The sequence below is a fragment of the Hippopotamus amphibius genome, chromosome 12 (assembly GCF_030028045.1).
Source record: "Hippopotamus amphibius kiboko isolate mHipAmp2 chromosome 12, mHipAmp2.hap2, whole genome shotgun sequence".
Taxonomy (NCBI): domain Eukaryota; kingdom Metazoa; phylum Chordata; class Mammalia; order Artiodactyla; family Hippopotamidae; genus Hippopotamus; species Hippopotamus amphibius.
The window spans coordinates 101585393-101612187 of NC_080197.1; the positions used below are offsets into that span (position 1 = coordinate 101585393).

The window sequence follows — 26795 nt, forward strand, 5'->3', positions numbered from 1 at the left end:
TGAGAACTTACAAATAGCAAACCTGCTATTGCTATTCTTCCTAATCTTCTTCCCTGAGAAGCTATACAGAAAAAATGGGAGAGAAAAAACCTTATTCTACTTTGGGACACATTTGAATGGTGTCGTAGGAGAGTCCTATGCAAGCTCTAATCAGCTATCCATGATCAAGTTTTGATAATCTCTCTTGAAAAGTATTAGGATTTTTTTTTTTTTTTTACTTTTGCTTTTTCAAAATTCATGGAAAGCTTATCCTTCCACTAATCATTAAACCATCTATCATATGATTTAAAAATATAGCATACCATCCATTTGATTGGGAGCATATCATTACTATGAAGAATTCGTAAAATGTATCATTCATAAAATGGTAGGTAGCACCAGTTTTGCAAGTGCATTAAAATTAATTCATTAGAATCATACAATTTCTAATCCTATAATTTTAGAAAATAGATCTCTGCTAAAATATCTAAGTATTTTCAATTACTAAAAGTGGAAAAATTGTAAAATATGCTTACTGTTTAATTCTGTAAAATTCATCAGATGTAATATAAGTCCTTTTAACCTTTGCATAGAAACTCTTAAATGTTTTGGATTAAGAAATTATTCTAAGTGATGACAACTCCATTTATCTTAGAAATCAGATTGAGAGAGCTTCTGTTTTTTGGTTGGTACTTTAGTATAATACTCTTTGAGTACCGGAGTATTAAAAAAATTTATGAAAAACTATACAGTTTTAGTTAATATAATAAAAATATAATATTATTTTGGTACCTATCAAGAATGATTTATGGGACTTCCCTGGTGGTGCATTGGTTAAGACTCTGCACTCCCAATGCAGGGGGCCTGGGTTCGATCCCTGGTCAAGGAACTACATCCCCCATTCATGCCACAACTAAGAGTTCACATGCCACAGCTAAGGAGCCAGCAAGCTGCAACTAAGCAGCCCATCTGCTGCAACCAAATAAATAAATAAATAAATATATATATATATATATATATATATATATATATATATATAAAAGAGGGATTTATGAAAATGGAAAAATGGCTTAAACTGTGATTTCATTTTTTTAATACAGGTTACTTGACTTGCAAATAGAGGAGCAGAAATGCCACCACCAGCAGGCTCCCCCTCAGTACCTACACCCCCTGATGGAGGATGGGGCTGGGTAGTGGTCGGAGCAGCTTTTATCTCCATTGGGTTTTCATATGCATTTCCCAAAGCTGTCACAGTATTCTTCAAAGAAATTCAGCTAATGTTCAACACTACCTACAGTGAAATAGCATGGATATCATCCACTATGCTGGCTGTTATGTACGCAGGAGGTAAGATTCTTTGGACTAAATAGAACACTGCTTTAAGAAAACAATTGCTCCATGTCACAGTGTTTTACAGGTAGTGGCTTGGTACGTTAAAGCCCTGTTTTCATATTATCCTCACTTAAAACCAACCAGAAGTATAGTTAGGACTAAATTTTTAGTGATTCAACATGTTGAACTGTTCACTTCATTCTGAGTCTTCCTACGGGATTTATTTGAATGAAGATGTCTTTGCACAAAATAACATTTACTAAATTATGGAATTTTCAAGGGTGGCATCTTTCCATTTGATTTGGAATAGAGTCTACACTATAATGTTAGTATCACTTCCTAATATTGCTACAATTGGTAGAAATGCTTTTTTCCTGAATGAGAAAGAAACTCGAGTCGCTGACAATCTATAAGCCTAGAAAGTAGCTCACTTTAAGCTGCCAAAGTGCAGTGTAATTATGTACATTCTGGATCCATTCAAGTTTGTGTGAATGAAATAACTCCTCATCTCTGTAGTACGTATGAAATATGACATTTTTTAATTTAAATGGGAGCCTGACAATTATCTTGTTACATTCCGCGTTCAAATGAGGGTATGATTCATGAGGGATGATGGATAAATAACTACCATCTTACTTCTGACTGTTAAAAAATACTGGAATTCTTAGTGCATTGTTATGTCGTCTGTCTGCTTTAAATTAATCCCAACAGCGAACAAGACTGTCCACAGATTTTGTTAGTCATTACTTAAAATATTTAGACTGTAGGGTTTTCATTTTTCCGCTGGATATTTGACTTTAAGATACAGATGTAGAATCAGAATATAAGCCCTTAAAGAAATCGTATGGATCATCTTTCAATGTCTTACGTTACAGGTGAGGGTGATGTGGCGCATAGTGATGGGGTTATACCACTAGGAATGACATCCAGTGTGTACGCCTATTTACTTTCAGCTCAGGCCTCTCTCCATGCTTGCTGTGTGTCATACAGCTAGTCCTGTTAACCTTCTGTGAAATAAGAATTACTTCCCTCCATTCTGTAGCCGAGGAAATAGCGAGACAGAGTACTTTTCCCAGGTCAGGTAGCTCATCAGTGGCAGATAGAAACTGAGACCCCACATGTGGTCACTGTGCTCTTCTGCCTTTGTCTTACCTCCGTAAAGTAAGTGACGGAGACAGATCTGTGTAAGGCTCCCACAAACCTGATTCAGGGGCTGCCTCACCGAGGTCATTTTTTTTAGTGACATAATAATTATTCTTTAGGGTATTGTCTTTTTATTCTACTACCGAGGTGAAAATTTGATCTCCCCATAATCCTGTGTGTGTGTTGGTGGGTATTTTCTACTTTCCGTATATCAGTGATTTTATGTTAATCCAGTATATGTCCCCGTTTCCTGTTTGGTTAGGTTAAATTGATACATTTCTATTCCTGTACCAAAAGGTATTTTAAAATGCTGTTTGGGTATGTCAATGAAAAATTCTGCTTTTAAAACACTTCCTGAGATTCTCCATTGGACTGTTGCTTTAAGGGTTGCACCTGTGTTATCGCTGATGACTGTGTAATGCACTGGGTCTTGCTCCTCTATCCCGTGGGTCAGCTACCTGTTCCTTAATAATGTTTTGTTAAAGTAACACAGAAAAAAATCACCTCCCCTAAGCTCCAAAATGTGCTGATGTTAAGATATGTAGTTTTTTCCCCCTTCTTAAATACACCTGAAACAGATCCCTCTGGTGAATGTGTGTGTCTATTGAATTTGGGTTTTGGGTTCCACACGTGCATCATTTTCAGTCGAGTTGGTCGTTGACTAACATAAGCAACACAAAAATGTATGTAATTTTTTAATTAAGTCAAGTTTCAGTTGACTTTCTTAGTTTTAAGCAAACAACCTTAACGTCCCAGGGTCTTAAGGGAACACATGTTTTTTTTTCTTGCTCGAGTAAGGCTTTATCTAGTGGCTGTGCCATCACCTAAGGCTTCCCTGAATATAGTCCATCCAGCTGGACAGAGAATAAACACAGAGAGCGTGAAATATTGTATGGGATGTTTTAGGGGCCAAGCCTGGAAGGGTTAAAGACATTTCTGCACACCTTTCATTGGTCAGAACTCTCATACTGCCCCACCTAGAGGCATGGGCGGGGCTGATGGGAAGTTCAGGCTTTCTAGAGGAAGAAACGAAATAACATAGAGCGAGTCTCAGAAAGGACTTTATACTCCAATAATCATTCTCCATCCAATGAAAGCAGGATGTAAGAATAGACTTGCCATGATTGTATGACATCCTTCCACTCCCTGGCTGGCTCTAAAAGGAGACTTAGAATGAAGGACAACGGAACTACTTTTCTCAAACCAATAAATCTTAGTATCAACTTATAAATAAATAAATGTAATATAATATATATTTATCATGAAATGACTGTTTTTATTTTACTCGTGCTCTTATTTTCCTACTTTTAATACATACAACATAAATGTTAAAAAGCACAAAAGAGAACTCTTTTGAAGTTCATCAAGAAAATAGTAGTTTGGTAAAATAGCAATTTAGAAAACACTGCCTTAAAATGTTTAGGGTGATAGATGAATAAAACAGGTGTCAGTTAAAGATCCACAGGGATTTTGTGTCTAGTTGTTTTAAGAAATCAGTGCTAGACACATGACAGTACTTTGTAGGTAGTGACTGAAGGGGATAATATCTAGGTGAGTTCTAAGTAAGTAGTTGGAAACAGTGCTTAAAGTCCTTACTCATCAGAGCTGAGACGTTTTGTACGTCATCTCTGGCCATGGAGAAAAGGCATCAATTTCAGAAATTCTGCTACCCTTTGGTCTTTCCCTTAAAAGTAGAAAAGTAATTCCAGGTCTGTTGCCTACTGGATAGAAATGTTACAACCTGCCATGCCCACTACTGCCTGGAGAACTGATACACTTCCATGGTTGGTTGGAAATAACACCCATGTCTTGCCTTGCTAGTTTTTAATCATTTTAACAAGAAATATTGGCACATTTAAAACTGTAATCTTATTATGAAGTCAATTCCCCTTGTGCAGGTGCAGATAATTTTTTTTCCCGAAACATAATATCTATTTAAAACAAGAAGTCTGATAGATTCAGTTAATCTAAGACACAGACATTGGTCCTGTTATTAAAGTGGCAGTGCTTTTTCAAGTATGGTCCACAGATTTTCTGCTTCTGAATCATGGGTCTGTTGTTAAAAATGCATAGTCCTGGGTCTTATCCCAAACCCCTTTTTATCCGAATTTATGTTGGTAGAATCCAAAAACTTACATTTCAGCAGTATCTCTGAAAACCACTTCACTTTATGTACAACATAGGGATTCGCTATTGTAAGGGCAAATCAATGTTTGATTTAAAAATATTGTGTTTAAATGTTTCTCTAATATTTGAAAGATCCCTACTGATAGAGGACCTTTAGGCTGATAATTATAAGATAAATTCAAAGACCATAAAGCAAAAACGCATATAGTTTACTGTGAAGTATAATGAGTGTTCCTACCAAGTAACTGAAATATTGTGTTCGACATAATGCTAATTACGTTAGCCTAGAGAACATCTAAGATGTGACACTCATTAGGGCTTAGCACTCAACCTATTAATCACCACGGTGCGGTCACTGGGTAAGGATGGAGTGTGTTCAGAGGCTTGGCCTGTGATGTCAGGGCCGGAGTCTCTTGTAGTAATTAGTTGGCATCTGGGCCCTGGTAGCAAGGTATTATCTTCATTCTGATGTCTGAATTAAACATGAAACTAATAAAAGGTATGCAGGAAGGATGGAAAAGAATGCAAATTATGTTTATCCCTTAATTCATCCTTAGAATAATGGCATGAAATTACAGCAACCCATCTGGCCATCCATATGGTCTCCTGGAGCTCTAACGAATTTCAGCAAATAGGTCAAGCAGAGTGGTCACACCATTAATAAAGCGCTAATTAGAGGTAGAAAACATAGTACAATTTAAACTTTCCACATTGTTTGGACAGATATAAGGATTTATTTTGCAAACAGTGATTATTAGTGCAATGTGTGTCTCTTACTATATCAAAAGGTAATGGGAACATGGTTAGCTACACAGTTACAGAATGCAGACCTGGGGCTGCCAGTCTCTGTGAGCACCTCATGTTATTTTTCCGGTAATATCTGTTATGACTTGGAAGGAACAGCCATTCTAAAGAGGAGAGTTGGCTTTGTTTCCATGGCAACTTACTCTTCTGTTTTATGTGAGCAGTGACTGCCAATTGTGCTAAAGTAAGAGTGATGCTTTTATGATGGACTACTTCACACAAGGGACCAAGCATCAGACCACTGAGTTGATTTTACTGGAGGCCAACAAGCAAAAGGTTTTAGGCATAGGAGGTTGGTGGCCATAGTATATAATGTGTATTTTTCTGTTCTTTTTAAAGTCTAAAGAAGCTCAGTATATTATTTTGCTCTGTGCTCTAAATATGTTTGCAGAATGAAGGAGATTATTAAAATAAGTCATATAGTGCTGTATCTTAGCAGCAATTAGAAAAGAAGTTCATTCTAACCCTGAGATTGAGATACCTAGGACTTTCAGCTTAACTTTCCAAAACCCAGAAAGTACCGGGTACACTTGGACAGCCCTGTGTAAGCAGGCTGTGTCCTTCTTATACTTACGTCATGATGGGTTATTTTGTCATCCATGAATGTAGATATTGCTAAGGTTTTCCTAGGAAATATGGGACAGTGCGGCAGAACCATTTTGCTCACCAGATTTCCATGTGCTCTTGAATATTTCCCAGTTTGCCTACACTCAGGTTGAGGCCAAGTGACTAGTTCTGACCAATAAAATGTGAGTGGAAGGATGTTTGTCATCCTTGGACACCTGGACAAGGCAGTTCCAGCTGGCGTGCATCTTCCTTTTCTCTTTTCCCCACAACCTTATTTCATATGATGTGGCCACAAGAGGAAGGTCCTTGGACCACTTTATACTTTGAATGAGTAAGAAAGAACTTCTTTTTAAGCTTCTGCAGTTTTGTTATGTGGAGTAAAACCTAGATTATACTGATCAGTACAAACACGAAGGCTTAGGTTGTTATATAACTGCAATATAAATTATGTAAATTTTAAATAAGGAGTAGAACAGACTATGGGATGTCCTTAGTCACTGAGCTTATATTATACCATGAGGAGTTTTGTACATGTGCTATGTTTTCAGATCTCTATTAGAGAAGAGGAAGTCTTCAGCCTCTCGAAATAGGAATCAAATGATGCCCATGGAACTTTCTTTGCCCCTCTCAAGACAGGGGTGGAGGAGGCCGGAATCAAGGGCAGATCCCAAGTATACGTATGCTTTTGAAACTATTCAAGGAGATACTTTCCCTATAGAAGGCTGCTAATCCAGTCCACATAAAATTGGATTGTTACTAAAGGTTATTTTCAGCAGAGAAAACTTAAGAACCTTTACTCAAATCCCTTTTGATATGTGTGCTTTAGACACTGAACATTTTACTTACTGACTTATGAGAAGAACCTACTTACTAATTTGTGGCCTCGCAAGAATAAGAATAGCTGTCCTGATTTTTGGCTTAAAATTTCTCTAAAATACACTATTCTCTCATTACATATTTTATGGAAATATGTTTTGGTTGCAAATGACAGAAACCTCATTCAAACCCTGTAAGGTCTGAAGAGAAAACATTCCTGCATACAGACCAGAGGAGGGACTCTGGTACCCGAGTCTTCCAGGTCAGCTAGCACAGGTGACTTCCGTCTGTCCATCACATGGATCTCTCCCCTCAGCTTCTTCTGGTGGGGTAGCCTTGTCTGTTTACCTTGGTATTCTCCCCCTGACACAGGGAAGATGATTACCAGCTTCTCGGTCTCATATTTCAATCTCAAATTTGACATGAGAGAGATTGCCCCTCTTCCCCAAGACGAATTCTAGGGAAGACTGCTACAGTCTGGTTTACTTTGTATCTGCCCCTGTGGGCGATGGATCAATGAGGAGCTAACATTGGCAGCTTGAGTGGAACTCCGTATTTAGTGTAGGAAATGAGCAGTTCCCTAAAGGAAGGATGACATTCTTTCCAGAGGAAGGAAGGCTTTTGAAGAGACAAAGCAATAAGTGCTCAGTACCCTTTTAAAAATAGACTAATATGTGATTCCCCAAGAGTAAAACCACGTGTTGCTTTTTTACTAATCACTCATGAGTAACTTTATATTTAGATAATTTCTCTATACTTAAGTAGCTAACTAGGCATGTGTCAAAATGCGTATACCGTGTTTAGACACTGGATTGTCTAATAAAATATAATATTTAGTAGCCATCCAGAGGACTCAATTGTGCTTGACAAGAGTTGACACCTTGAGTGGAACTTACATTTGCGAAGTGCTGGGATCTCAGGAGGGTTTATTAATGGCTTAAGAGAACTGTGAGAGGCAGAAGAACATTACCATGAAAATAATAAGCTCCAAGATAACAGATATGAAATGTGGACTTGATTACTTTGTTGTTTGGGCCATGCATGGGACCCTGGATCCTCAGTTTCCCCACCTGTAAAATCGCAAACGAAAAATAAGTTTGTACGTATGGTATCCACTGCTCAGGGTTGTTGTCAGGAATAAATGATTCTCATATATAGAAAGTACTGAGTTTCATGCGTAGGGATTTTTAGTATTGGATTCATGGCAGCTGTTCTGTTGCTGGTGTTGGCCTTTACATTAGCCTTTATAGAATGAAACCACAAATCAGGTACATGCAAGATAGTAGATCTGACTAGAACACCTGTGCCAAGAAGGTTTGGCAACAGAGGGTAAAGCAAGACGTAAATAGGTCAATAGTCAGTTCTGAAAGAATACTATGGCCTTTATTCATACTGGCTGTGGCATTTCCCCTATGCCTCCTACCACTTAGGTGGGGAAGTGGGCATAGATCATTCTTTTGGGCCATCATATATCTCTGAAAATCCTTCCTATAAATAGGGGATTCCCAACTTTGTGATTTCCTGCCTCCCCAGGTAAAAAGCCAGAGATTTAGGCTTTCATAGAATTCTTCGCACCTAGAGCACCCAGGCCCCATTAACCCAGTGTCGCAAAGGCAGGTTTGATTCAGAAACCACTGATGAGAAGAAACAGATGCCCCAAAGAACACATTCAGATGAGATGGTTACAGATAATCCGTGACCCAAAAGCAACACGCAAGTTGTGTCAGTGTTGAGCGTCAGTGGGGTTTGTGTTGTAGGCTGGAGGGTCTGTGGTCGCTGGTGGCAGCAGTGATGTGCCTGCCGGAGGAATCCGTTTTACAGTGTGATTTAGGCTGTTCTGTGGACTGAATTGTGTCTCCCTGTCAAATTCTTATGTTGAAGCCCTAACGCTCGATATCACTATTTGAAGATAGGGCTTTTAGGAGGCAATTAAGGTTAAAGGAAGTCGTGTGTGTAAGGTCCTACTCCAGCAGCATTGGTGGCCTTATAAGAAGAGGAAGAGACAGATCTCTTTCCCTCCATGCCCACACATCAGAGAAAGGCCATTTGAGGACACAGAAAGAAGGCTACTGGCCTGCAAGCCAGGAAGAGAGCTCCACCAGGAATTGAGTTGGCTGGCATCTTGACCTCAGACTTCTGGCCTCCAGAGAAATAAATCTCTGTTGTGTAATCCAGCCGGGCTACTGTATTTTGTCATGGCATCACCCAAGCTTTTTTTTTTTTTGATCCTCCCTTATATTCTTGAGTTACTTTCATGTCCTTGTTGAATGCTTTCTTCTGTACCTAACTGGAAAAGATTTATGAAAGATGCATGGGGGTTAAGCTTCTTAAAAGGCCCTAGTGAGGTCTAGCATGAAATACTTCTCTGAACAATGTTGGTTAATTTGAAAACTATGTCTATGAATGTTTCTTTCAAAAGAAGGAGCCATTCTCTGCCCCCTCAAACAACACATATATTAGGATTGGGACTAGGAACAATTTTTTTTTCAATCAACTATTTTTAAAGGACATTATAAAAATTAAATTTCATATTTCCATATGCTATGAGTGACTTAAGTTTGATGGATTATGTTAGAGAACTGGAAAACCCTTTGAATACTTTTTTCTTTATTTCTTACAACAGTGGTGACTTTGGCAGAGTAATTGCTCTATTCCAGAGAGATTGTTAAGCAATGAATCTAGATGGCTGTCCTTGAAGCAAGAATTTGCTCAGCTGGTTAGAATTACATATGCAGACGTGGGGTTCATGGATCTGACCCTAAGATGAGGTCCCCAACTGTGGCAGAAATGCTGGCTCTGCTCGACTATGAACAGCTTTGTTGGTGATCGTTAGAGGTGGGGATGTGCAGGGAATCCAGTGTCGTAACTGGAGACTAAACTTTATATAATTTCATCCACTCATTTATCCTGAAGATAAACATCGAGCATCTACAGTGTGGACACTAGTGGCTTGGCACTGGAAAGCCACACCAAGCCGTCAGATACAGGATGTGCTTATAGAATATGAAATCGATATTTTCACCTTTATTTAATTAGAGTTACAATACACATGAGTAAAGAAACATAGTAGTTGCTGTGAAACTATATAAAAAGGAAACAGATCTCAAAGCTGTGGTCAGGAAATGTTTTTTGAGCTGAACTTGAAGGGTAAGGATACAATGTGAATCAAATTAAAGGAAGTTTTCAAAGCAGAAGAAATATTAATGCTACAAAGGAAAACCCTAAAGGGGAAGAGTTATAGAGAGTTCTGGTAGCACAGGAGGTGAATGTGATGGATACATGAGGGCAGGATGGAGAGAGGTGTGGTGGACGGCCTGAAATCCACAGAAATGATCCTGGGCAACATGTTTTGTGTCCCTGCAGACAGATCAGAAGATGGTCATCTAGGATACCAAGGTCACAACTCTGAGTACTCTCCCTGCTTTTGTTCTGTTTTAATACCATATTCATAATTGGAATGTGCTAAGATACAGTTGATTCTCATTATGTGAATTAGTTAGTTATGGGCTATGAAATTGACATGGACACTGAAGTAGTGATTACCGAGCAGCTGCTCCTAACGGAAATAACACGGTTAGGTTCCTATGAGCTGCTGGTCACAGTTTCGTCACCTGATCAGTACGTAACTTTGTTTTATGTCTGTTTCTGTTTAAAGACACCTTATTTAATATATTAAATATATTTAATATATCTCTGATTCACTAACATGAAACTCATGGCAAACAACACTGTAACCCATGCCCGAAGAAAAATATATATTTTCTCTGTAAGGCACATCACATTCTTGCACTTAGGAACACCAGCCAGCACTTCAGCACTGTGGCTGAAGGCCATTTCAAACAGCAAAATCACCAATAAAAAGTGTGGAAAGCATGGCACAAAGTCGGGGGGCCCTTGTTTACAGCATAAGAGCTGAAACAAGAAGGCAGACTGTCACCTTGTTTGACCTCGGGTGGGAACACGGATGACCATGAAAGCACCGCGAGTACTGATCTGGGGGTCACGGATACGTTTTAGTGGGTAGGCAGGTTCAGAAATGTGGAATTCAAGGGTGGTGAGGACTGACCATACCTATAGACTTTTGGTGATACAATTAGTGTTTCTTGCTCTGTATAAAAAGATTTGGAGTGACCCAATGCTTTTATTATAGTTGTTTTATTTGCTGATTTTAAGAATGCAACACGCCTGCGCCATCACAGAGCTCATTTACGTCAACACTTATGATTACATCGGTGCCGCTGGTTACTGCCCCTGTTTGTGTCGAAGTTCTCACTAGAGGAATACAAATTTCTCAAGCTATTAAAATAATAATAATTACACTCAGAATCTTTCTAGTCACTAGGAGGGCATTAAGTGCAACACCTTGGGGAGCTTCGATGGGAGCTGCGATGGATACTTGAAGTGATGCTCTATAGCCTTACATGGTTCTCCTTAGACTGTGCTCTGCCCTCCCTAGGAGTGTTTGATGGTTATAGTGTGTTGGTTCCTTGGCCTCACCTCCCATGCAATCAGTGATTGGATTAAAGATTCACCTGCGGGACCAAATGCAAGCAACCTATATATTTTCTCAGCGCCCCAGCAATGAGCATGCATTCCCAGAAGGCTGAATAAGAATAAACCAAGTAAACAGAACTTTGATCTACTTGCAGTTAATCTGTTCTCCTCAGATGAAGGGTGGAAAGACTCTGTGGATAAGAACATGAGTGAAATCCAGGTAATGAACACAGAAGGACAAAAGGAGAAACATTATGTGTGCGTTCGTGATTTGGAGCTTCTTTTAATTTTTCCAAACTTCTACCAGGTGATACAATGTTCGGGTCCATGACTTACAGTGATAAAGAAGAATCATCTAGAGACCCAAAGCATTTAGAGTATCCTTTCAATCCTATTAATTAAGAGAAAAAAATATCAGAGAGTAAGATAAACGTATTTGAGACTGTATGTCAATGGTTGTAAACTGTTACGATATTAGTGGAAAGATGAAATAGTACATGCTGTGCCATTGACAGTTGTGCAATCCATGTGGCAGAAATAACAGTTGCTTATTTGACTTTTGGGCTACAGAACAGTTTTTGAAATAGAGTTCTTTCTCAATGATGCAGATTTCTATCATCTCCCTAAGGGCTGACATAGATCTAGAGATTGAGAAACTTTTCAAAACCTCGCTGTTCTTTTGTTTTTTTTAATCCCTCATTGTCTGGGACAAACATTCCCCCCACCCCCGTATCAGAAGGCAGAAGCAGAGACACAGATGTAAAGAACAAACATATGGACACCAAATGGGGAAAGCAGGGAGGGTTGGGGGGGAATGAACTGGGAGATTGGGATTGCCATATATACATTACCAATAAGAAAAAAAATACCAAATTGTACACTCTAAAAAAAAATATGCAAAGGACTGAATATTAATAACCTCATTTGGGATGTCCTTGCACACTTCAGAGGTTGTCATTCGCCTTCAGCTTCTTGGTTATGAAGCGTATTTCATGATTAGTTTAAAATACATGTAAAATATCTTTGTAGAGCTAATGTTGCCTTTTCAGAGAAAGAAAAGCAAGTTTAATGAGATGACTAAGATGAACTGTAAGCCTTCCTCATGAGCACTGCTTCTATCAGGAAATATTAAGTATCTTTATGTTGTGGCAAAGATATTCCTTAGAGGTGTTCCTTAGATGAAGCTGGATGAAACTTTCCAAGGGCAGGATAACCTCTGCTCCTTAAAGTTGGCTCCCATATTAGTTCAAACACAACTGAACTGGAAGCTTGAGGCAATTCATGAATTTTTCTGACAAAATAGCCTGGCCCCTGTGTACTACAAACATCCCAAAATGTGCATGTGAGAGAAAAAAAGGAAAACGTTTTTATTCAGTTTGTATTTTAAGTTCATGTTTGTGACCTCTTATTTTGTCTCTTTGACTAGTTTCATTCTATTAGGTTTAGTGAATGAAAGAGCCGTTAATGTTGTATAATTAGCAGATATAGATTTTTTTTCTATCTATTTGTGAAGAAACAAAATTGAAAATAGAATTGCTTTATTGTTTTTATATTTTCTGAAGCCATCCATTCTCCCTTGGGGAGCCAGTAGTAGTGGCAGAAAAACACATCTTACCAAGAAATCTGAATTTCTATTTCGTTTCAGACACTATGTTTTTGTTGCTTTAGCTAAGTTATAAATATCTACCATAGAATGAATTTAATAAGGCCCAAATTACATTAGCCAAACATTTGAATATTATTTTCACCTTCAATGATACTTATGTAATATCTATGACCTTCCAACTGGAACTGTTTGTTACATTTTTTTCTCAGTGGTGTTCCTTTTTCCACTGACAGTCTGCTATTTCTTGGAAGCGCTTAATTATTGATTTTTAATACCTACATGCAAATATACCAAAAACTTTCAAAGATGAATAACTAACTGATTTTTAACTAAATTCCTAAACAAAAGAAGCCTTTTTTTTTTTTTTTTTAAAGCGGCAGTAAAACAGAGTGCAATAGTGGGTTAGGGCGTGGACTTGGATTTGGCTGTTTTCAGATTCCAGGGCTGCCACTAACTAGTGGAGTAGTTCTGGCAAGTACTAAATACCTCTCTGCTTCAATTTCTCACAAATAAAATGTCCGTGCTTCTTTTTCATGAATATACATTTCTGAACTCTCTGTTAATTAGTTTCATCCCCCTAATTAAACACAGTAAGAAAGAACAATGTGGTTATTGGGGCAAACATACTTACCATGTACACCTGTGTACGTGATGTTAAGGTAATGCTCTGACATTGAGCTTATTTTAGTTGTTTCGAAAACTCAAAATTACCCAAAGGCCTGCACAGCATCTCCAGTGTGGAAACTGCGGAAAATGGATTTAGGAAAGAAAGTATCATATGATAATGCCAATTTTGCCTTTGATTTCAACCTGAAAGAATTATAGAAATAAGGGGGAGAAGACCCATCTTTCTATGACTATGATCACGTTTTGCCCCTCTTTCTTCTAGACAATGTCTCCGTTAAATGTTTTAAATTTTAGTCCCGCTTAATGTTCTGTACTCCAGGTTTCTTTTGCCTCATTTCTTGTCTTTTTCCATGCAATAGTCTGAGAAAAGCTATCTGAGGTGGGATGTGTGAGGTACTAAGTCCATCGTAATTGCAGAGAAGCCGTTGTGCGTCCTCCTCTTTTGCTGCGAATCGCTGCATATTGTCTGAACAGATGTTAACGCAATATGCACACGACGTGAGCGCCGTACTCGGTAACATAATGCGGCCAGAGAACATCCAAAACAGAGATGCTAAAAGGATCAGAAACACGTATTTGTGAGTCTGTGTTTGTTTTTGAAATAGCGAATTCCTCTTCTGTCAGTACTGGCAAATCAGATTTTGTCTTTATAGAGTGGAAATACCAAGTCTAAGAAGAGAGATAATAAAACAATAGGAAGTCTTGAAGGGTTTGGATTATGTGAATAGATGTAACTAAATTCTACAATATTGGAATGTGGTGAGAGAGAAGGAAATATAGGGCCCAAGACAGCCTGAAAAAGGCACATTTTATAATATAAGAAAATGATAAGCCAATGGAATTTATGATCCCAATAAAAAATGAATTAGGCCAAAATTTTAACAGGATCAAACTTTAAATTCAAAGTTTGATCAGTAGCTCTAGATATAAATGTAAACAAAGGTATTTACTATATATCTCTTATCAGTTCACCCTTATTGGGATTGTTCAATTGTGAATTTACGAAGACAGCATGTTAATCTCTCAAGAAATATTGGAAACAGGACTCATACCTTAATCTGTCTGACTTTAATGCTCATATATTTCTGTTCGCTTTTCTGTTTTAGTGACATCAGAACCTTATCCTTTTCTTTCCTAATCTCCAGGTGGGTGTAATGTATATCAGCCAACTATTCCATCAAATCCACTATGGCATCACTGTCAGAAGGATACAAAATTGGAAGGAGAGTAGATTTGTCCTAGTTTGGAATTTTCTTACTTTATTGTTATTTGTATATTTATAGTTGACTAAAATTTCTTATTACATCACTTTTTTTTTTCTTGTAACATACCTTCATGAAATTGGTCTCTGTTTTCTTGAAATAGAACATAGTCTTGTGAAGGCATAATCCTCATGCCAATAGAAATATCTCTTCCTATTATTGAAAAGGACCAGTCATGGTAGTGTGAACTTCCTATGTCGCTAAAATAATGTAGAGAAAGAAGTATAGCTGTGAAGTCAGGTACGTCTAGGAATGTCCTGTTTCTAGTATCTCCTAAAACGAGTTATTCATCCCCTCGAAACTTTAGTGCTTTCTCTACAAAATGGGAGGACGTTATGGAGTCCAACCTGGACACTTTGGTGTAATAGAAAAGGCAGTGCAGGAGGTCGTAGCTGTCATCACCCCCCCCCACTCTCATCATTCAGTCCCTCGCCAGCGAGGCCTGACTCTGATGTTCACATCCTTAAACGTGTCATTACCAGTCACTCTTAAACACTTCATGGTCTCAATTTTCTAGTATTTTCCACCATTAGGTTCTATCTCTCAGTCCATTTCCGCCATACCCCCACTCTAGTGACCCTTCAGCCCGTTGGTACTGTCCATCTATGTGCTGATGCTGCCACACTTACCAGCGCTCCCCTCGTGCTATCTTTAGCCTCCTTACCGAGCTAAATAGCAGATTTGATGATTCTCACTTCTTGGCCTCCATTCTCAACTTGCTTACCTACCTACCTACCCATTTTCCTGCATCCCTGGATGAAGCCAGAGTTGGTTAAAGCTGACTTTTCACCTGCTCAGTGCCTGCATCTGCACAGCCCAAGTAACTGAAGAAAAACATGCTGCAGGAAGTCCTGGTCTCCTAATCGACGATCAGTAATCTCAAGTAGGCCCTTAAGCTGCCTGGTAACCATACTTTATATTCTGTTGCTCTAACCCAGCCTCTCTCCCATTCCATGAGATGGTGATTTCTCACTGAATTCTCATTCCTCAAGTCCACTCTCGTCTTCTCCTTTATTCTTTTGTTTTTAAAATTTTTTTATCGAAGTATAGTTGATTTACAGTGTTGTGTTAGTTTCAGGTGTACAGCAAAGTGATTCAGTTATACATACTTCTGTATCTATTTTTTCAGATTCTTTTCCCTTATAGGTTAGGGTTAGTTAATTTAAATTTGAAAAGCCTTGGTTCGCTAATGGCTATTCTGCTGGACAGGGCAGGTTTAAAAGGTAAACTTGCACCCCTCCACTGGAATATCCTCATGCGAGCACGGGGTATTTTCCCTGTTTTGTTACCCGTGGTAGCCCCAGTGGGTAGATACGAGCTAGAACATCGTGGGTACTTAATGTTTTAAAGGAATGAACAAATGAATCATTGTCAGAATTATGGCAAAAATCATAAAATATGTGAAAAACGGGGTTCTCTTCCTGGCTGTGGTACTCAATAATGGTGTGATGTTTCAGGGTCACTTCCGTTCTCAGAACCGAAATTTCTTCGTATTTTTTCTTTCATTTCATAAACATGCATTGAGCTCTTCTGTGTGCCAGGAATTGTGCTATATATTGATGTCCCCAAATGAAAAAGACGTGGTTCCTCACAAGGGGTCTCATCCTGTTAGGACAAAAGAGAAGTAGAAATTATTAAATCTGTGGGTTGCGTCTAAAGACAGAAATATGAACTGCCGTCAGAGCAGAGAAAAGACATAAAAGGCAGCCTTAATTGTCAAAGGAATAGTTGGTATAGAGGGGAATAGTGAGACTTTCTGGAGGATAGAAAGGATTTGAAATGTTTAGAAAGAATCGGCATTTTAGTGTAACGGCAACACAGATCATATTCAAAATGAATTCCTTCCTGTAACATAAAGTGTGGGAATGTGAGATATTGAAGTGCAAGGCGTTGCATCATATGGCTCTGTGCATGCTATTATGAGGTCACAGTGTAAATAAGCGGAAAATTTACATTCTGCACATCCTTCAACTTCTTTTTATTACAAAGTCCTAAAATAATAGCTGTTTTCAACTGTTGTTGCCCTGTTTGCATTGCTTTTTTAAAAATGTCCACTGCCTTTCTTTTTATGTATATAAAAAGGGTTTTTCCTCTTATGGTTAGTGAATATTTTACGAAGCCTTTTTCGTTCCTAAACAGGAACGCAGGTTATAAAAACTGACAATAAAAATTTTAGTTGTGGTTATGAAGAATATATGTATAAACAAGGTCTGTGTCCTAGAATATCTGCCCATCTAACTGACTTTAATATTATAGAGATCTCATCAGCTTCGGAAGAGGCTGTATGCGTTTTCCAAGCAAAGTTTAGAGCAGAAGCACCTGAAAGGCCGTGGAGGTGCAGAGCAACGTTTCTTCCATCCTCAGTGCAGCTTTTGTGTCCCTCTTGTTGCAGTGCTGAGGACCAGGTGACAGTGGAAGAAAGGGTACTGTTAGCATAGTAGAGCAGAGTGCTGTTTTCCCTTTCTCACCAGCCAAAGAACGTGTCAGGTGTCGCCCTGAAGCCTAAGCTTACCGTCAGGGTTCACTATCAGTTTTCAAGCACCTACATCTATAGCGAAAGAAGAAAATACAATTACAAAATAAGTATGATAACCTTAATATCAACAATGTGCTTAAAAACCTCATTTCAAGTCTTTCTCTTTTTTTACTTAATTAATTTATTCATTTATTTATTTATTGGCTGTGTTGGGTCTTTGTTGCTGCGTGCGGGCTTTGTCTAGTTGCAGCGAGCGGGGGCGACTCCTTGTTGTGGTGCACAGGCTCCTCATTGTGGTGGCTTCTCTTGTTGCAGAGCACGGGCTCTAGGCACACGGGCTCAGTAGTTGTGGCACATGGGCTCAATAGTTGTGGCTCATGGGCTCTAGAGCACAGGCTCGGTAGTTGTGGCACATGAGCTTGGTTGCTCCGCGGCATGTGGGATCTTCCCAGACCAGGGATCCAACCCATGTACCCTGCATTAGCAGGTGGATTCTTAACCACTGCACCACCAGGGAAGTCCCTCAAATCTTTCTTGAGGTTAGTCTTCAGGCTACTATAATAATGATAAACAATTAAAAATAATTATAATTGAACTTGCTAGTCTGATGTATTACTTCCCAGGTAAATACATGTTGTGTATTATATGATAGAATTTACAGTAGACTTGCTGGAACTAGTTGGGTGCTTGTATGTGAGATGATTGTCAAGTTGCAAAAAATTAAAAAAATAAAAATAAAAATAAATAAAATGGGGCTGGAATTTAAGACAAATGTGACTGTAATTTAATTATATGGGTCATTATAAGCAGTTAATGATGTCATTAGAATATTTTTCTTAAAAGTCCATTTAAAGAGATGGTGGAGGGTTTTTTTTTGTTTTTTGTTTTCCTTTTAGGGATAATTCCTTTAAAATTGAGATGTAGGTGGAATTTCTGCATTTGAGTAAAACAGTGCCAGAAAGTCCTATGTAAGTTTTTTACCTGTGAAATAAAGATGATAATAGAACATTTTTAAGTTTATGCAAATACTGGAAAATTAGATAAATTATGGGAAATGTAGTATACTTCCTACTGTGTAACAAATTGCTTAAAAATGATAGCTATTGAAATTGCAGTGCCGAAGGATAATAGTATGTCTCCAAAAATATTGTTGAATAAATGCTTTCCCTCAAGAACACATCCATATTTAATCACAGAGATACAGGGAATATTCATAACTAAATAGATCTATTCTTAATATCATGTTATTGTATAGTTTATCATTAAACTCTAAACATTAAATAGCTAAAATCCGCTTCCAACTCCATATAATTTAATATAATTTCAAGAAACAGTTCACACTTTGAATCATAATTACCTGAATTCATAAACCTTTACAAAGTGGAGGAAGGTTTTCTTCACTGTACTGCTGCTTTACTTTACAGATTAAAAAACAGACTAGGAAATTTATGCGTTTTCCAAAAGCCATCCAGAAAGAGGCTGAGGACATCTGCTTCTGACTCCCAGGCTTCTGTGATGCCATCTTTCATTCTTTAAGGATTACTTCTCCTTGTTAGGTCAGTCTCCATCTTTCTTATGAAAAACAGTAGTAACATTGTTCCATTAGAAATAACTTCCCTTGGTCAAATTATTTTCACCACCAAAAATAAAAAAGTCTTAGGGATTTAAAATAATTTCCATACTGCTTAATTATACCCTGAGATATGTGCGATGTATTTTGAAAATTATGCTAAAGAAATGTCAGCTATAGAGTGGTTATTATTATTATCCTACTTGGTGAATAATAAGTGCTTTTACTTTTCAATATGTTTAAGCCTTTCAAAAAATATGAGCTGTTATTCCATCACCTTCCTTAGTTTCGTTTGATCAAGCTACTCATTTTTTGTTCTCTTAATCAGACCTCATAAATCAGTGCCTTAGCCTTTTAGACATCTCACTTCTTTCTCCCTGAAATGCCTCCTACATGTTCTTATTATTGTAATTTATTTTTTGAGTGTTGACAGTTTATTTGGCACTGTTCAAAACATAGCATCTTTCTTTTTAGAGAGGTGACTCAAATTGCCGTGTTGTGTTCAGTGTGTTCTCAGCAGACCACAGAAAGGATGTGGACGAAACCATCCCCATAAAGTTCGGGTTATGAGAAAGGGATCAAAACCGTTAGTTAGTGTGTAGAGTTCAGAAGCATTTTTCACCTCAGTCCAATCTTTCCCCATATTTAAAGTTATCTCAGTTATACTGAGCAATGAGTACCTGTGGCTAATTTGGGTTGCCTTGGACCTACAGGTTATCAGTACACTACCCTGAATTCCAGTGGCATTTATGTCAAAAATAAAAGCAACTTGAAATTCCTTTGGGGAAGGTCTTTGGCACATAAAGAATATCTATTTTCACTTGGTCCAAGTGTGTTTTTTAATCGACATTTTTAACTGTTTTGAAAGCAGAATATTTAAAGTTTTTAGGTATATATTAATAGACATAGTCAGTATATGGCTTTTAAGTAGATGTTCCAGTTTAAAAGACAGAAAGGACAGAGAAGGTAGAGAAAAAAAGGTAGAGAGGGAAAGACACTGATTTCAGAAATTATGTTTCTGCACACGAATTTCACTGCCTTTTAAATCACTTAATAGCGAACTACGTGGTCTAAAATCTTATTGGCCAATTTCTGATCCACTGGATCTTAATGACTGTTAATAGTGAACAAGTTAGTAAATAATATTGAAAATTAAAAGCACGTTGAACTGGGCACCAGGAAACCCGACTCCTCACCTTGGATCCTCCATCTCTGGGCTCTCAGAGTGGCTGGCTGGGACGCCACAGAAGTTGTGCTCTGCCTCACTCATCCTAAGACCTAGTGCCCTCAATTCAGCTCCTCCCCAAACGCGCCACTCAGTAACCATCACTCACATTTCTGGGGGAAAAAAAAATTGGGAACTTTGTGTGGTGCAGTATTTGGAAATAAGATTGTCCAGAGATTTATATTCTATGGCCAATGCATAAATAGATCAGAATAGAGATATTCAAAGTCACCGTAAGTAGTAAGAAAGAACCTCTAGGCTGCAGCAGTAATCCCACTAAATCCTTTTATTTACCTAAATGAGAACGATACTCGCAAGGAGTGGTCATGAGGCAACACTTGTGGGTATCTATCCAAACACTATCCGGTGGTGAAGGAACTTTAGCCAACTGATACTGAGTATTATGCTTCTGTTGGCAAGATTACTGAAAATGTGAGCTGGGAATAAATGCATTGAGAAGGAATATGAGTGCGTATTTAGGTAGAGTCAGGTGTTTAGACGTGGAAAGGTGTTAATCCCTGTGATGACCTCTCCGGTCTCCACAGGCTGACTGTGGAGAGGTGGGTGCTGGAAGAGGGAGGATGGGTGCTTTGAGGACAGAGGGAGAGGTGTGCGAAATCCCAGATGGTGGCAAAGCTAGATTATTAGAAATGTATGTAGCAGCACTGGGACCCTGTTGAGATTCCATTTGCAGTTTGAGAAATGAATTTTAAAGACACCGGTTTTATGATTTTTCTGCACCAATTTTCATGTCTTCAGTGTCACTGGGAGAGGGAATCTGCCTGAGTGCATCCTGAGTTAGGTATTTTCCAGATGGACATTATGGAGGAAGGAGTGACTAAGTCAGGGACGCTTTTTTGAAGGAGGTCTTATACGCGTTAACCATCCAATTAAAAATCTGCAAGGGAAGGAAGTGTAGGAGAACTTGGTAAATGTTGGCGGTTGGAGGGGAAGCAGCAGCATCTGCGGATGGGAAGCCTTGATGAGACTGAGAACCTGTTAATAGTGAGAGTGAGAGCACGTGAGGTGAAGGGTCCACGTTGGTGAAGGGGGTGTTTGCATTGGCCTTGCAGGGGAAGGTAGTGCCGCATTGGCAGATGACAAGTTCCCGCTTATAACCATTCCGTGCATCACTGAGCTAGAATTTGACCGAAAAAGAGAGAGAAGGCCAAAAGGTCAGGGGAAATCAAAAGGTCAGGAAACTGCAGAACTGCGCATGTATTGACGTTCCTAAGCAAGATGAGAGGCAGTGCAGCACAGACAGCCTCTTAGCCAGGAGCCAGCCGTGCGTGTGCGCGGGGGAGACCCAGGCGCCAATAGACAGTAGCAAGAAGGGGGTTGGAGGGCGTGCTATAACTGGATGGACGTAGCTTCAGAGCAGTGCGAAGACTCATAAAGGAAAGGGCAAAGATGGATAGGGGCGTAGAGTTGGTAGAAAACAGGGAGGACACATAGGCCGCCTCCTGGCCCTGAGTTATTGGGTGGAAGATGAAACGGTTTGCAATTGAAAGGGCATCAAGGAAAGTAGTTTTATAATGGGACAGTCACGACCCTCAAAAAAGCCAAAATAACAAAAAACAAACAAAAGAGTGGGAACACCATCGTGCCCAGGAGAAAGGTCGAGAAGTATCAGGTAGTAGATTTGAGAGAACAGCAGGACTATGGAAGATCCTGTCGAGAGTGATTAGAAGGAACAAGGGTTTGATGCACATTGGACCAGGACCAGATAGAGGAGTGTGGGCACTCAGTTCTCGTTCTTTGCTCCTGAATATGTCCTGTTGTGACATGGAGGCTTGCACTACATAGTCTCCTCTTAGCTACACGCAGGGTATATCCCTGATGGCTGAGCAGGTCGTTAGGCAGCATCTAACAGTCTGTCAGTAAGTGAGGGAGGCTTGAACGAGCATGGCAGATAGTCAATATGCGTCTGCCCAGAGGTGATGCATATGCTCTTGGATGACTGCCAAAGGTAATGTTAGAGCGTATAAGACTCGCAGCCTATCCTCACACAACGTTCTAGATGATGACTGTCCCATGGTGGGACCCGTGGGATGAAAGTCAGCCACACTTCTATATATTGTGGTATACTTTTCTTTTTCCATTATTCAAGAAAGTAGAAACCTAGAAATTCTGAACATGTACCAACTTCTGAAATGAGGAAATATCAAATAGATGCATGCCCTACCGAGATATTTGTCTGAGACTGTATTTCCAATTTGTCTACACTTTCACCTTATGATTCATTTTTGTAAATTAAGAAGTGTGAAGTCCTTTTCCACGCCAGACTGTTATTGGTGCCAGTAAGTTGGGTGAAAGTCATGCCCCACATGTGTCATCAGTGGGTACTGAACACATTCTCAGTAATCATGCCTGCACGTGGCGTGGATAATTAAGTTCATAATCACCCGATTTGCCTCTTAACGTCACTTTTTCTTAATTGAGCTTAATGTTAAAATCGACACAATTTTAGGAAACCCACAGGAGGTGAGACTATCTGTTGGTATTATAACCAATAATGATGGTTGCTCACGAGGCCGATCAAGTGGGTATTTCCTTTCCTTTTCCTGTCGTCTCTTTCTGACTTCTTTGTGTAAGTCTTCTGTGACAAAAAAAAGAAAAATAATTGTCTGAAAAAATGGTGTCTTCACTCTCTCTGCGTCTCTCTTTTGTCTTTTTATTAAATGTCATTTTCTAATTCCCTATCATTATTCATTCAACATTGTCATTCCTCTCATTTGATTATAATTTTATAGCCTTAATTCTTTCATTACCTGTGAAAACTAAAGCTTTTATGACTCACCTTTCTCTACAAGAAGCCCAACTTTTTTTTTTTTCATCCTAGTAAAGTTGAAGAGTTTCATAGTTAGAAGATTTTACTAATCAGATGCCTTTATGGTTTTTAAAATGATCCTGTAAAAAAAGGATGAATCCTCACCTTGCAAGGAGATTTGTTTCATTAATTTTTCACTTAGACCAAGTTGTTATTTGTCACTTTGCCGGATCAAAGTAGGCATCTGATGACAAAATGATAGTTCGGGAGAAGCTAAACTCAGCTTTCAAATAGCACGATAAGCCTTGCTGACACTGTAGCTGACTTTGATACCTGGGTAGCACTGTCCAGTTGTGTGCTTTCTGTGGGAAAAGTTAAAAGTAGGTCTGGAAAGAGACTCATCCTTTAAAATTGCTGATAATTGTTGAGGATCTACTTTTGTTGTAGTCGATGGCCTGCAAGCTTTCACATTTGCAAATAAACTCTGCAGTGTCTACACAGAGGTCAGTTGTGACCCAACTACTTGTGGGAATCCAGATTGATTTTCAGGACGGAGGTTCTCAACCATTAGTTCCACATCTACCAGTAATGATCGAAGCCTTACCCTGCAGGTGTCCACATCACTTGTTGCTACCAGATTTCCTTATTGTAGTCGGTGTTCTTTGGGATCTTAATACAAAAGGAAAAAGTCCTGCAACACTTGCTTAGCTATATCTCTATAAGCACCATCTACCAAAAAGAACTCAATCTTTTAGTCCCATCCAAATGAATATTCTTAAATCTGCTCTAAAATTTCCAAAATTTTTCCCTATTTCTGTGCTAGTATATAAATATATTTTAAGTGTGAGAATTAGGTGAGTATATATCAGACTCATTGTTAGGTAGCTGCAACTGAGTAAAATATAGGTAAAGCAAAAAAAGCAGTATTGTTTAATAAACCAAGGAAGTCACCAAAAAACACAGAGGACGACTTAGCTAAGGAGCACTAGGTTGATGGCCATATGTCAGACGACATTTTGCCTGTGTAAGTGGACCAAGTCCATATATTTTACTTTTTCTTTTCCTAATTTATTAAGAGATGTATTCAAATTCCAGGTGGTATTTTTATGCTCAGCAGCTCTCTCTTGAAATACATGCTTCTCAGAATGGGATGGTTTGATACTTTTCTATTCCACTGAAGTATGACTCTATTAATAGAGCTAAGGAACTTTCAAACTCTGAAGTCTCTTCACCACCTGTGCTATCTACAGCAGTGTTTATCCATCCAGCCTTCCTACACAGAGCCCAAGACCCGTAGAGAGCTTTTCCATAGATTATAAACAAAAGGGGAGGAAAATTTATCACTCCAAGAGATAAATAATCATGAAAATGTAATCTAAGGCAAATAAGTTAATTAAATTTCAGCTGGACAGGTTCCGAATATCTTTATGCCAAGTGTCTTTTTTTTTTTTTTTTTTTTTTTTGGTGTGGTGAAGGGGTTGATCTAATTCCTTTTGTGTAATAAATGGTTAATAATGCATACTCCAAGTTAAATTAAATGCAAAATAGTCAATCTCAAACATGTTTACATATTTTATTCTTATGTATGTTCAAAACTTATGAGTCAAATAAGAAGCTACCCTTAAGACTTTTTCAGAAAACCTTAAATTAAGTGACAGAAAACAGTAATATTTTACATTTAAGTAGCATTTTAAATCTTCTAACATTCCTTAATATGCATTACCTCATTTGGGTTTTGAACAACTTTTGAGTTTGGGGAAGGATATGATCACCATTTTCTAGGTTACAGAACTGAAGATTAAAAGGTTAAATGACTGGCAGAAGATCACAGGACTGGTTGTAGGAAAGTAAGCCTCGTAGCCCCAAGCTCGGTGCTTTGAAGTCTTTGGCAGCAGGATAAGAGTCCCAGATATGTCTCATTAACTTTCATCTCTACTTTTTCCAATCCTTGGGTTCATTGGCTATCTAAGCACTTTAGACTTAAAATAAAAAGACTGCATCTAGTCTTTACTCTACTATTGGTCAGCCATGTGACCCTCATGCAAGGCACCTGAACACTGAGCCTGACATGTTCATCTGTAATGTGGTTAGAATGCAGCTCCTGGCTCTTTACACAGATCACGTGATGCACACCCAACTGAGACAGTGCTCTGAAAATGACTGGGTGCTGCTCTTCTAAAATATAAATAAATATTATTTCCTAATACTGTACATTTCCCCTTAAGGTAAAAATCTTAGGATCAAAACTCAACTCCACCATTGGGAACTATAATTCCAAGACAAGTCCTTGAACCAACGTGAGAATCTGTTTTCTCCACTGTAAAATAATGATTTTTCAGATGATATTTATTTATTTTTAATTTTTTTCCAGTTTTGTTGAGATGTAATTGACATACAGCACTGTATAACTATAAGGTGTACAACATAATGATTTGACTTACACACATCATGAAATTATTACCACAGTAAGTTGGTGAACATCCATCATCTCAGGTAGATACAAAAGAAAAGAAAAAGAAAAAAAATGTTTTCCTTGTAATGAGGACTCAGGATTTACTCTCAACAACTTTCATATATAACATACGGCAATGTTAATTACATTGTTCGTGTTGTACGTTACGTTCCTAGTACTTATTTATCTTACAAATAAGTTTGTAGTTTTTGGCTGCCTTCATCCAGTTTTCAGTGATATTTGTTCATTACAGATGGTTGTGAAAAGTCAAATGGAATAAATGAAAGCGTGAAGGTCTTCATACGCTGAAAAGGTGCTGCTATGCAAATATACATACATTGGAGAAAGGCCTCATTAGCATGTAGTATACTTTAAAAGGTTACATTTTTGAGTCCCGGTGTCAGAAATGCAATGGTTCTGGAGTATTTAAGGGTTCTACGGGAAATAAGCCAAAGCAGGTATGTGGTAGGGTGCTGTGCACAGGAGCGGGGCTGCCTGTGACTAAAGCATAACGCAAGGCTTTCAACTGGCTTATCTCCATACTCTTGCCTTTCTCCGGGACTTTCAACCTCTTCCTTCCTTTATTTCTTAATTTTCTCTAATACCCAAGGTTCTTATTTCTCTGCTGCTTTGTGAGGGACTTCACATTGAACTGACCCTCCAAACTGACTTCTCTCTCTGTGATTCACCACCCCGTTCACTCCATTAAAGCGACTGTGCACGTAAGCGAGAGCCAGTTACATTCCTAACCTGGTTAGCTGCAGGCCTTCTTACCCACTCTTGCCTACATCTGTTTTGAAAAAGAGAGGGTGTTAGATGAAGAGTTGATTTCTGTAAGAGTTGACATAAGAGATCACTTTTTAAATGTCTTGGTTGGAAAAGCCTGCCGTTTATTCTCACTAGCATGTGAAAGGTAGCCCTGAGGTTGGCCACACAAGGCAGACATGAGAAGGGATCTAGGAGGTGAACAAACACATTTAAGTGGTAATTTTACACACGTAATGTGCAAATGCTGCGGGTTGTCTCAATTCAAACCTGAGCTTCTGGCTATAGAGGGAATTCACACAATAATCTGAGAGATGCAGGTTAGAATCACAGATATTCCTGAAATTTCCTTAAGAGGATAATTGTTGATGTGGTCTTGGAGACTTTGACATTTAGATTATTGTAATTATTTTTTTATGTGATTAGACATTGTTCAAAAGTTATATTTGAAAGAAAAATTATGATGAGATAAAAGTTGTTTCCTGAGATTTATAACCATATATGTTTTATAAATCCTCATATATTGCTATAAATTCATACATTCATGCATTACTCTCTAGTTTCTTAAAATTCAGCTGAAAGTTTCCTTTCCTATGATACCAATAATAAAACCCAATACATTTCCTGTATAATTAAATCATCTTGAAAAGAGTTTAAAACATGATATAAAAGTAAAAGCAAAATTGTCTTTTATAGCTCATGAATATATTTTGCATGGTCTCTGTGTGCTTTGTGATTTAGGTGGCAAACAGCTCAGGTATAAAGAGGATACCAATACGA

General features: G+C 38.4%; 1 protein-coding gene across 3 annotated transcripts in view; it reads left to right on the forward strand.

Annotated features, from left to right (window-relative positions):
- The window catches only part of SLC16A7 (solute carrier family 16 member 7), a 166731-nt gene that overhangs the window by 106890 nt on the left and 33046 nt on the right, over positions 1–26795 (forward strand). For all 3 annotated transcript variants that reach the window (XM_057702899.1, XM_057702901.1, XM_057702902.1), the window contains exon 4: positions 1080–1326. In XM_057702899.1, coding sequence (XP_057558882.1) covers positions 1110–1326 — 217 coding nt within the window. In that variant the 5' untranslated portion in view covers positions 1080–1109. The remainder of the gene's footprint in view (positions 1–1079; positions 1327–26795) is intronic.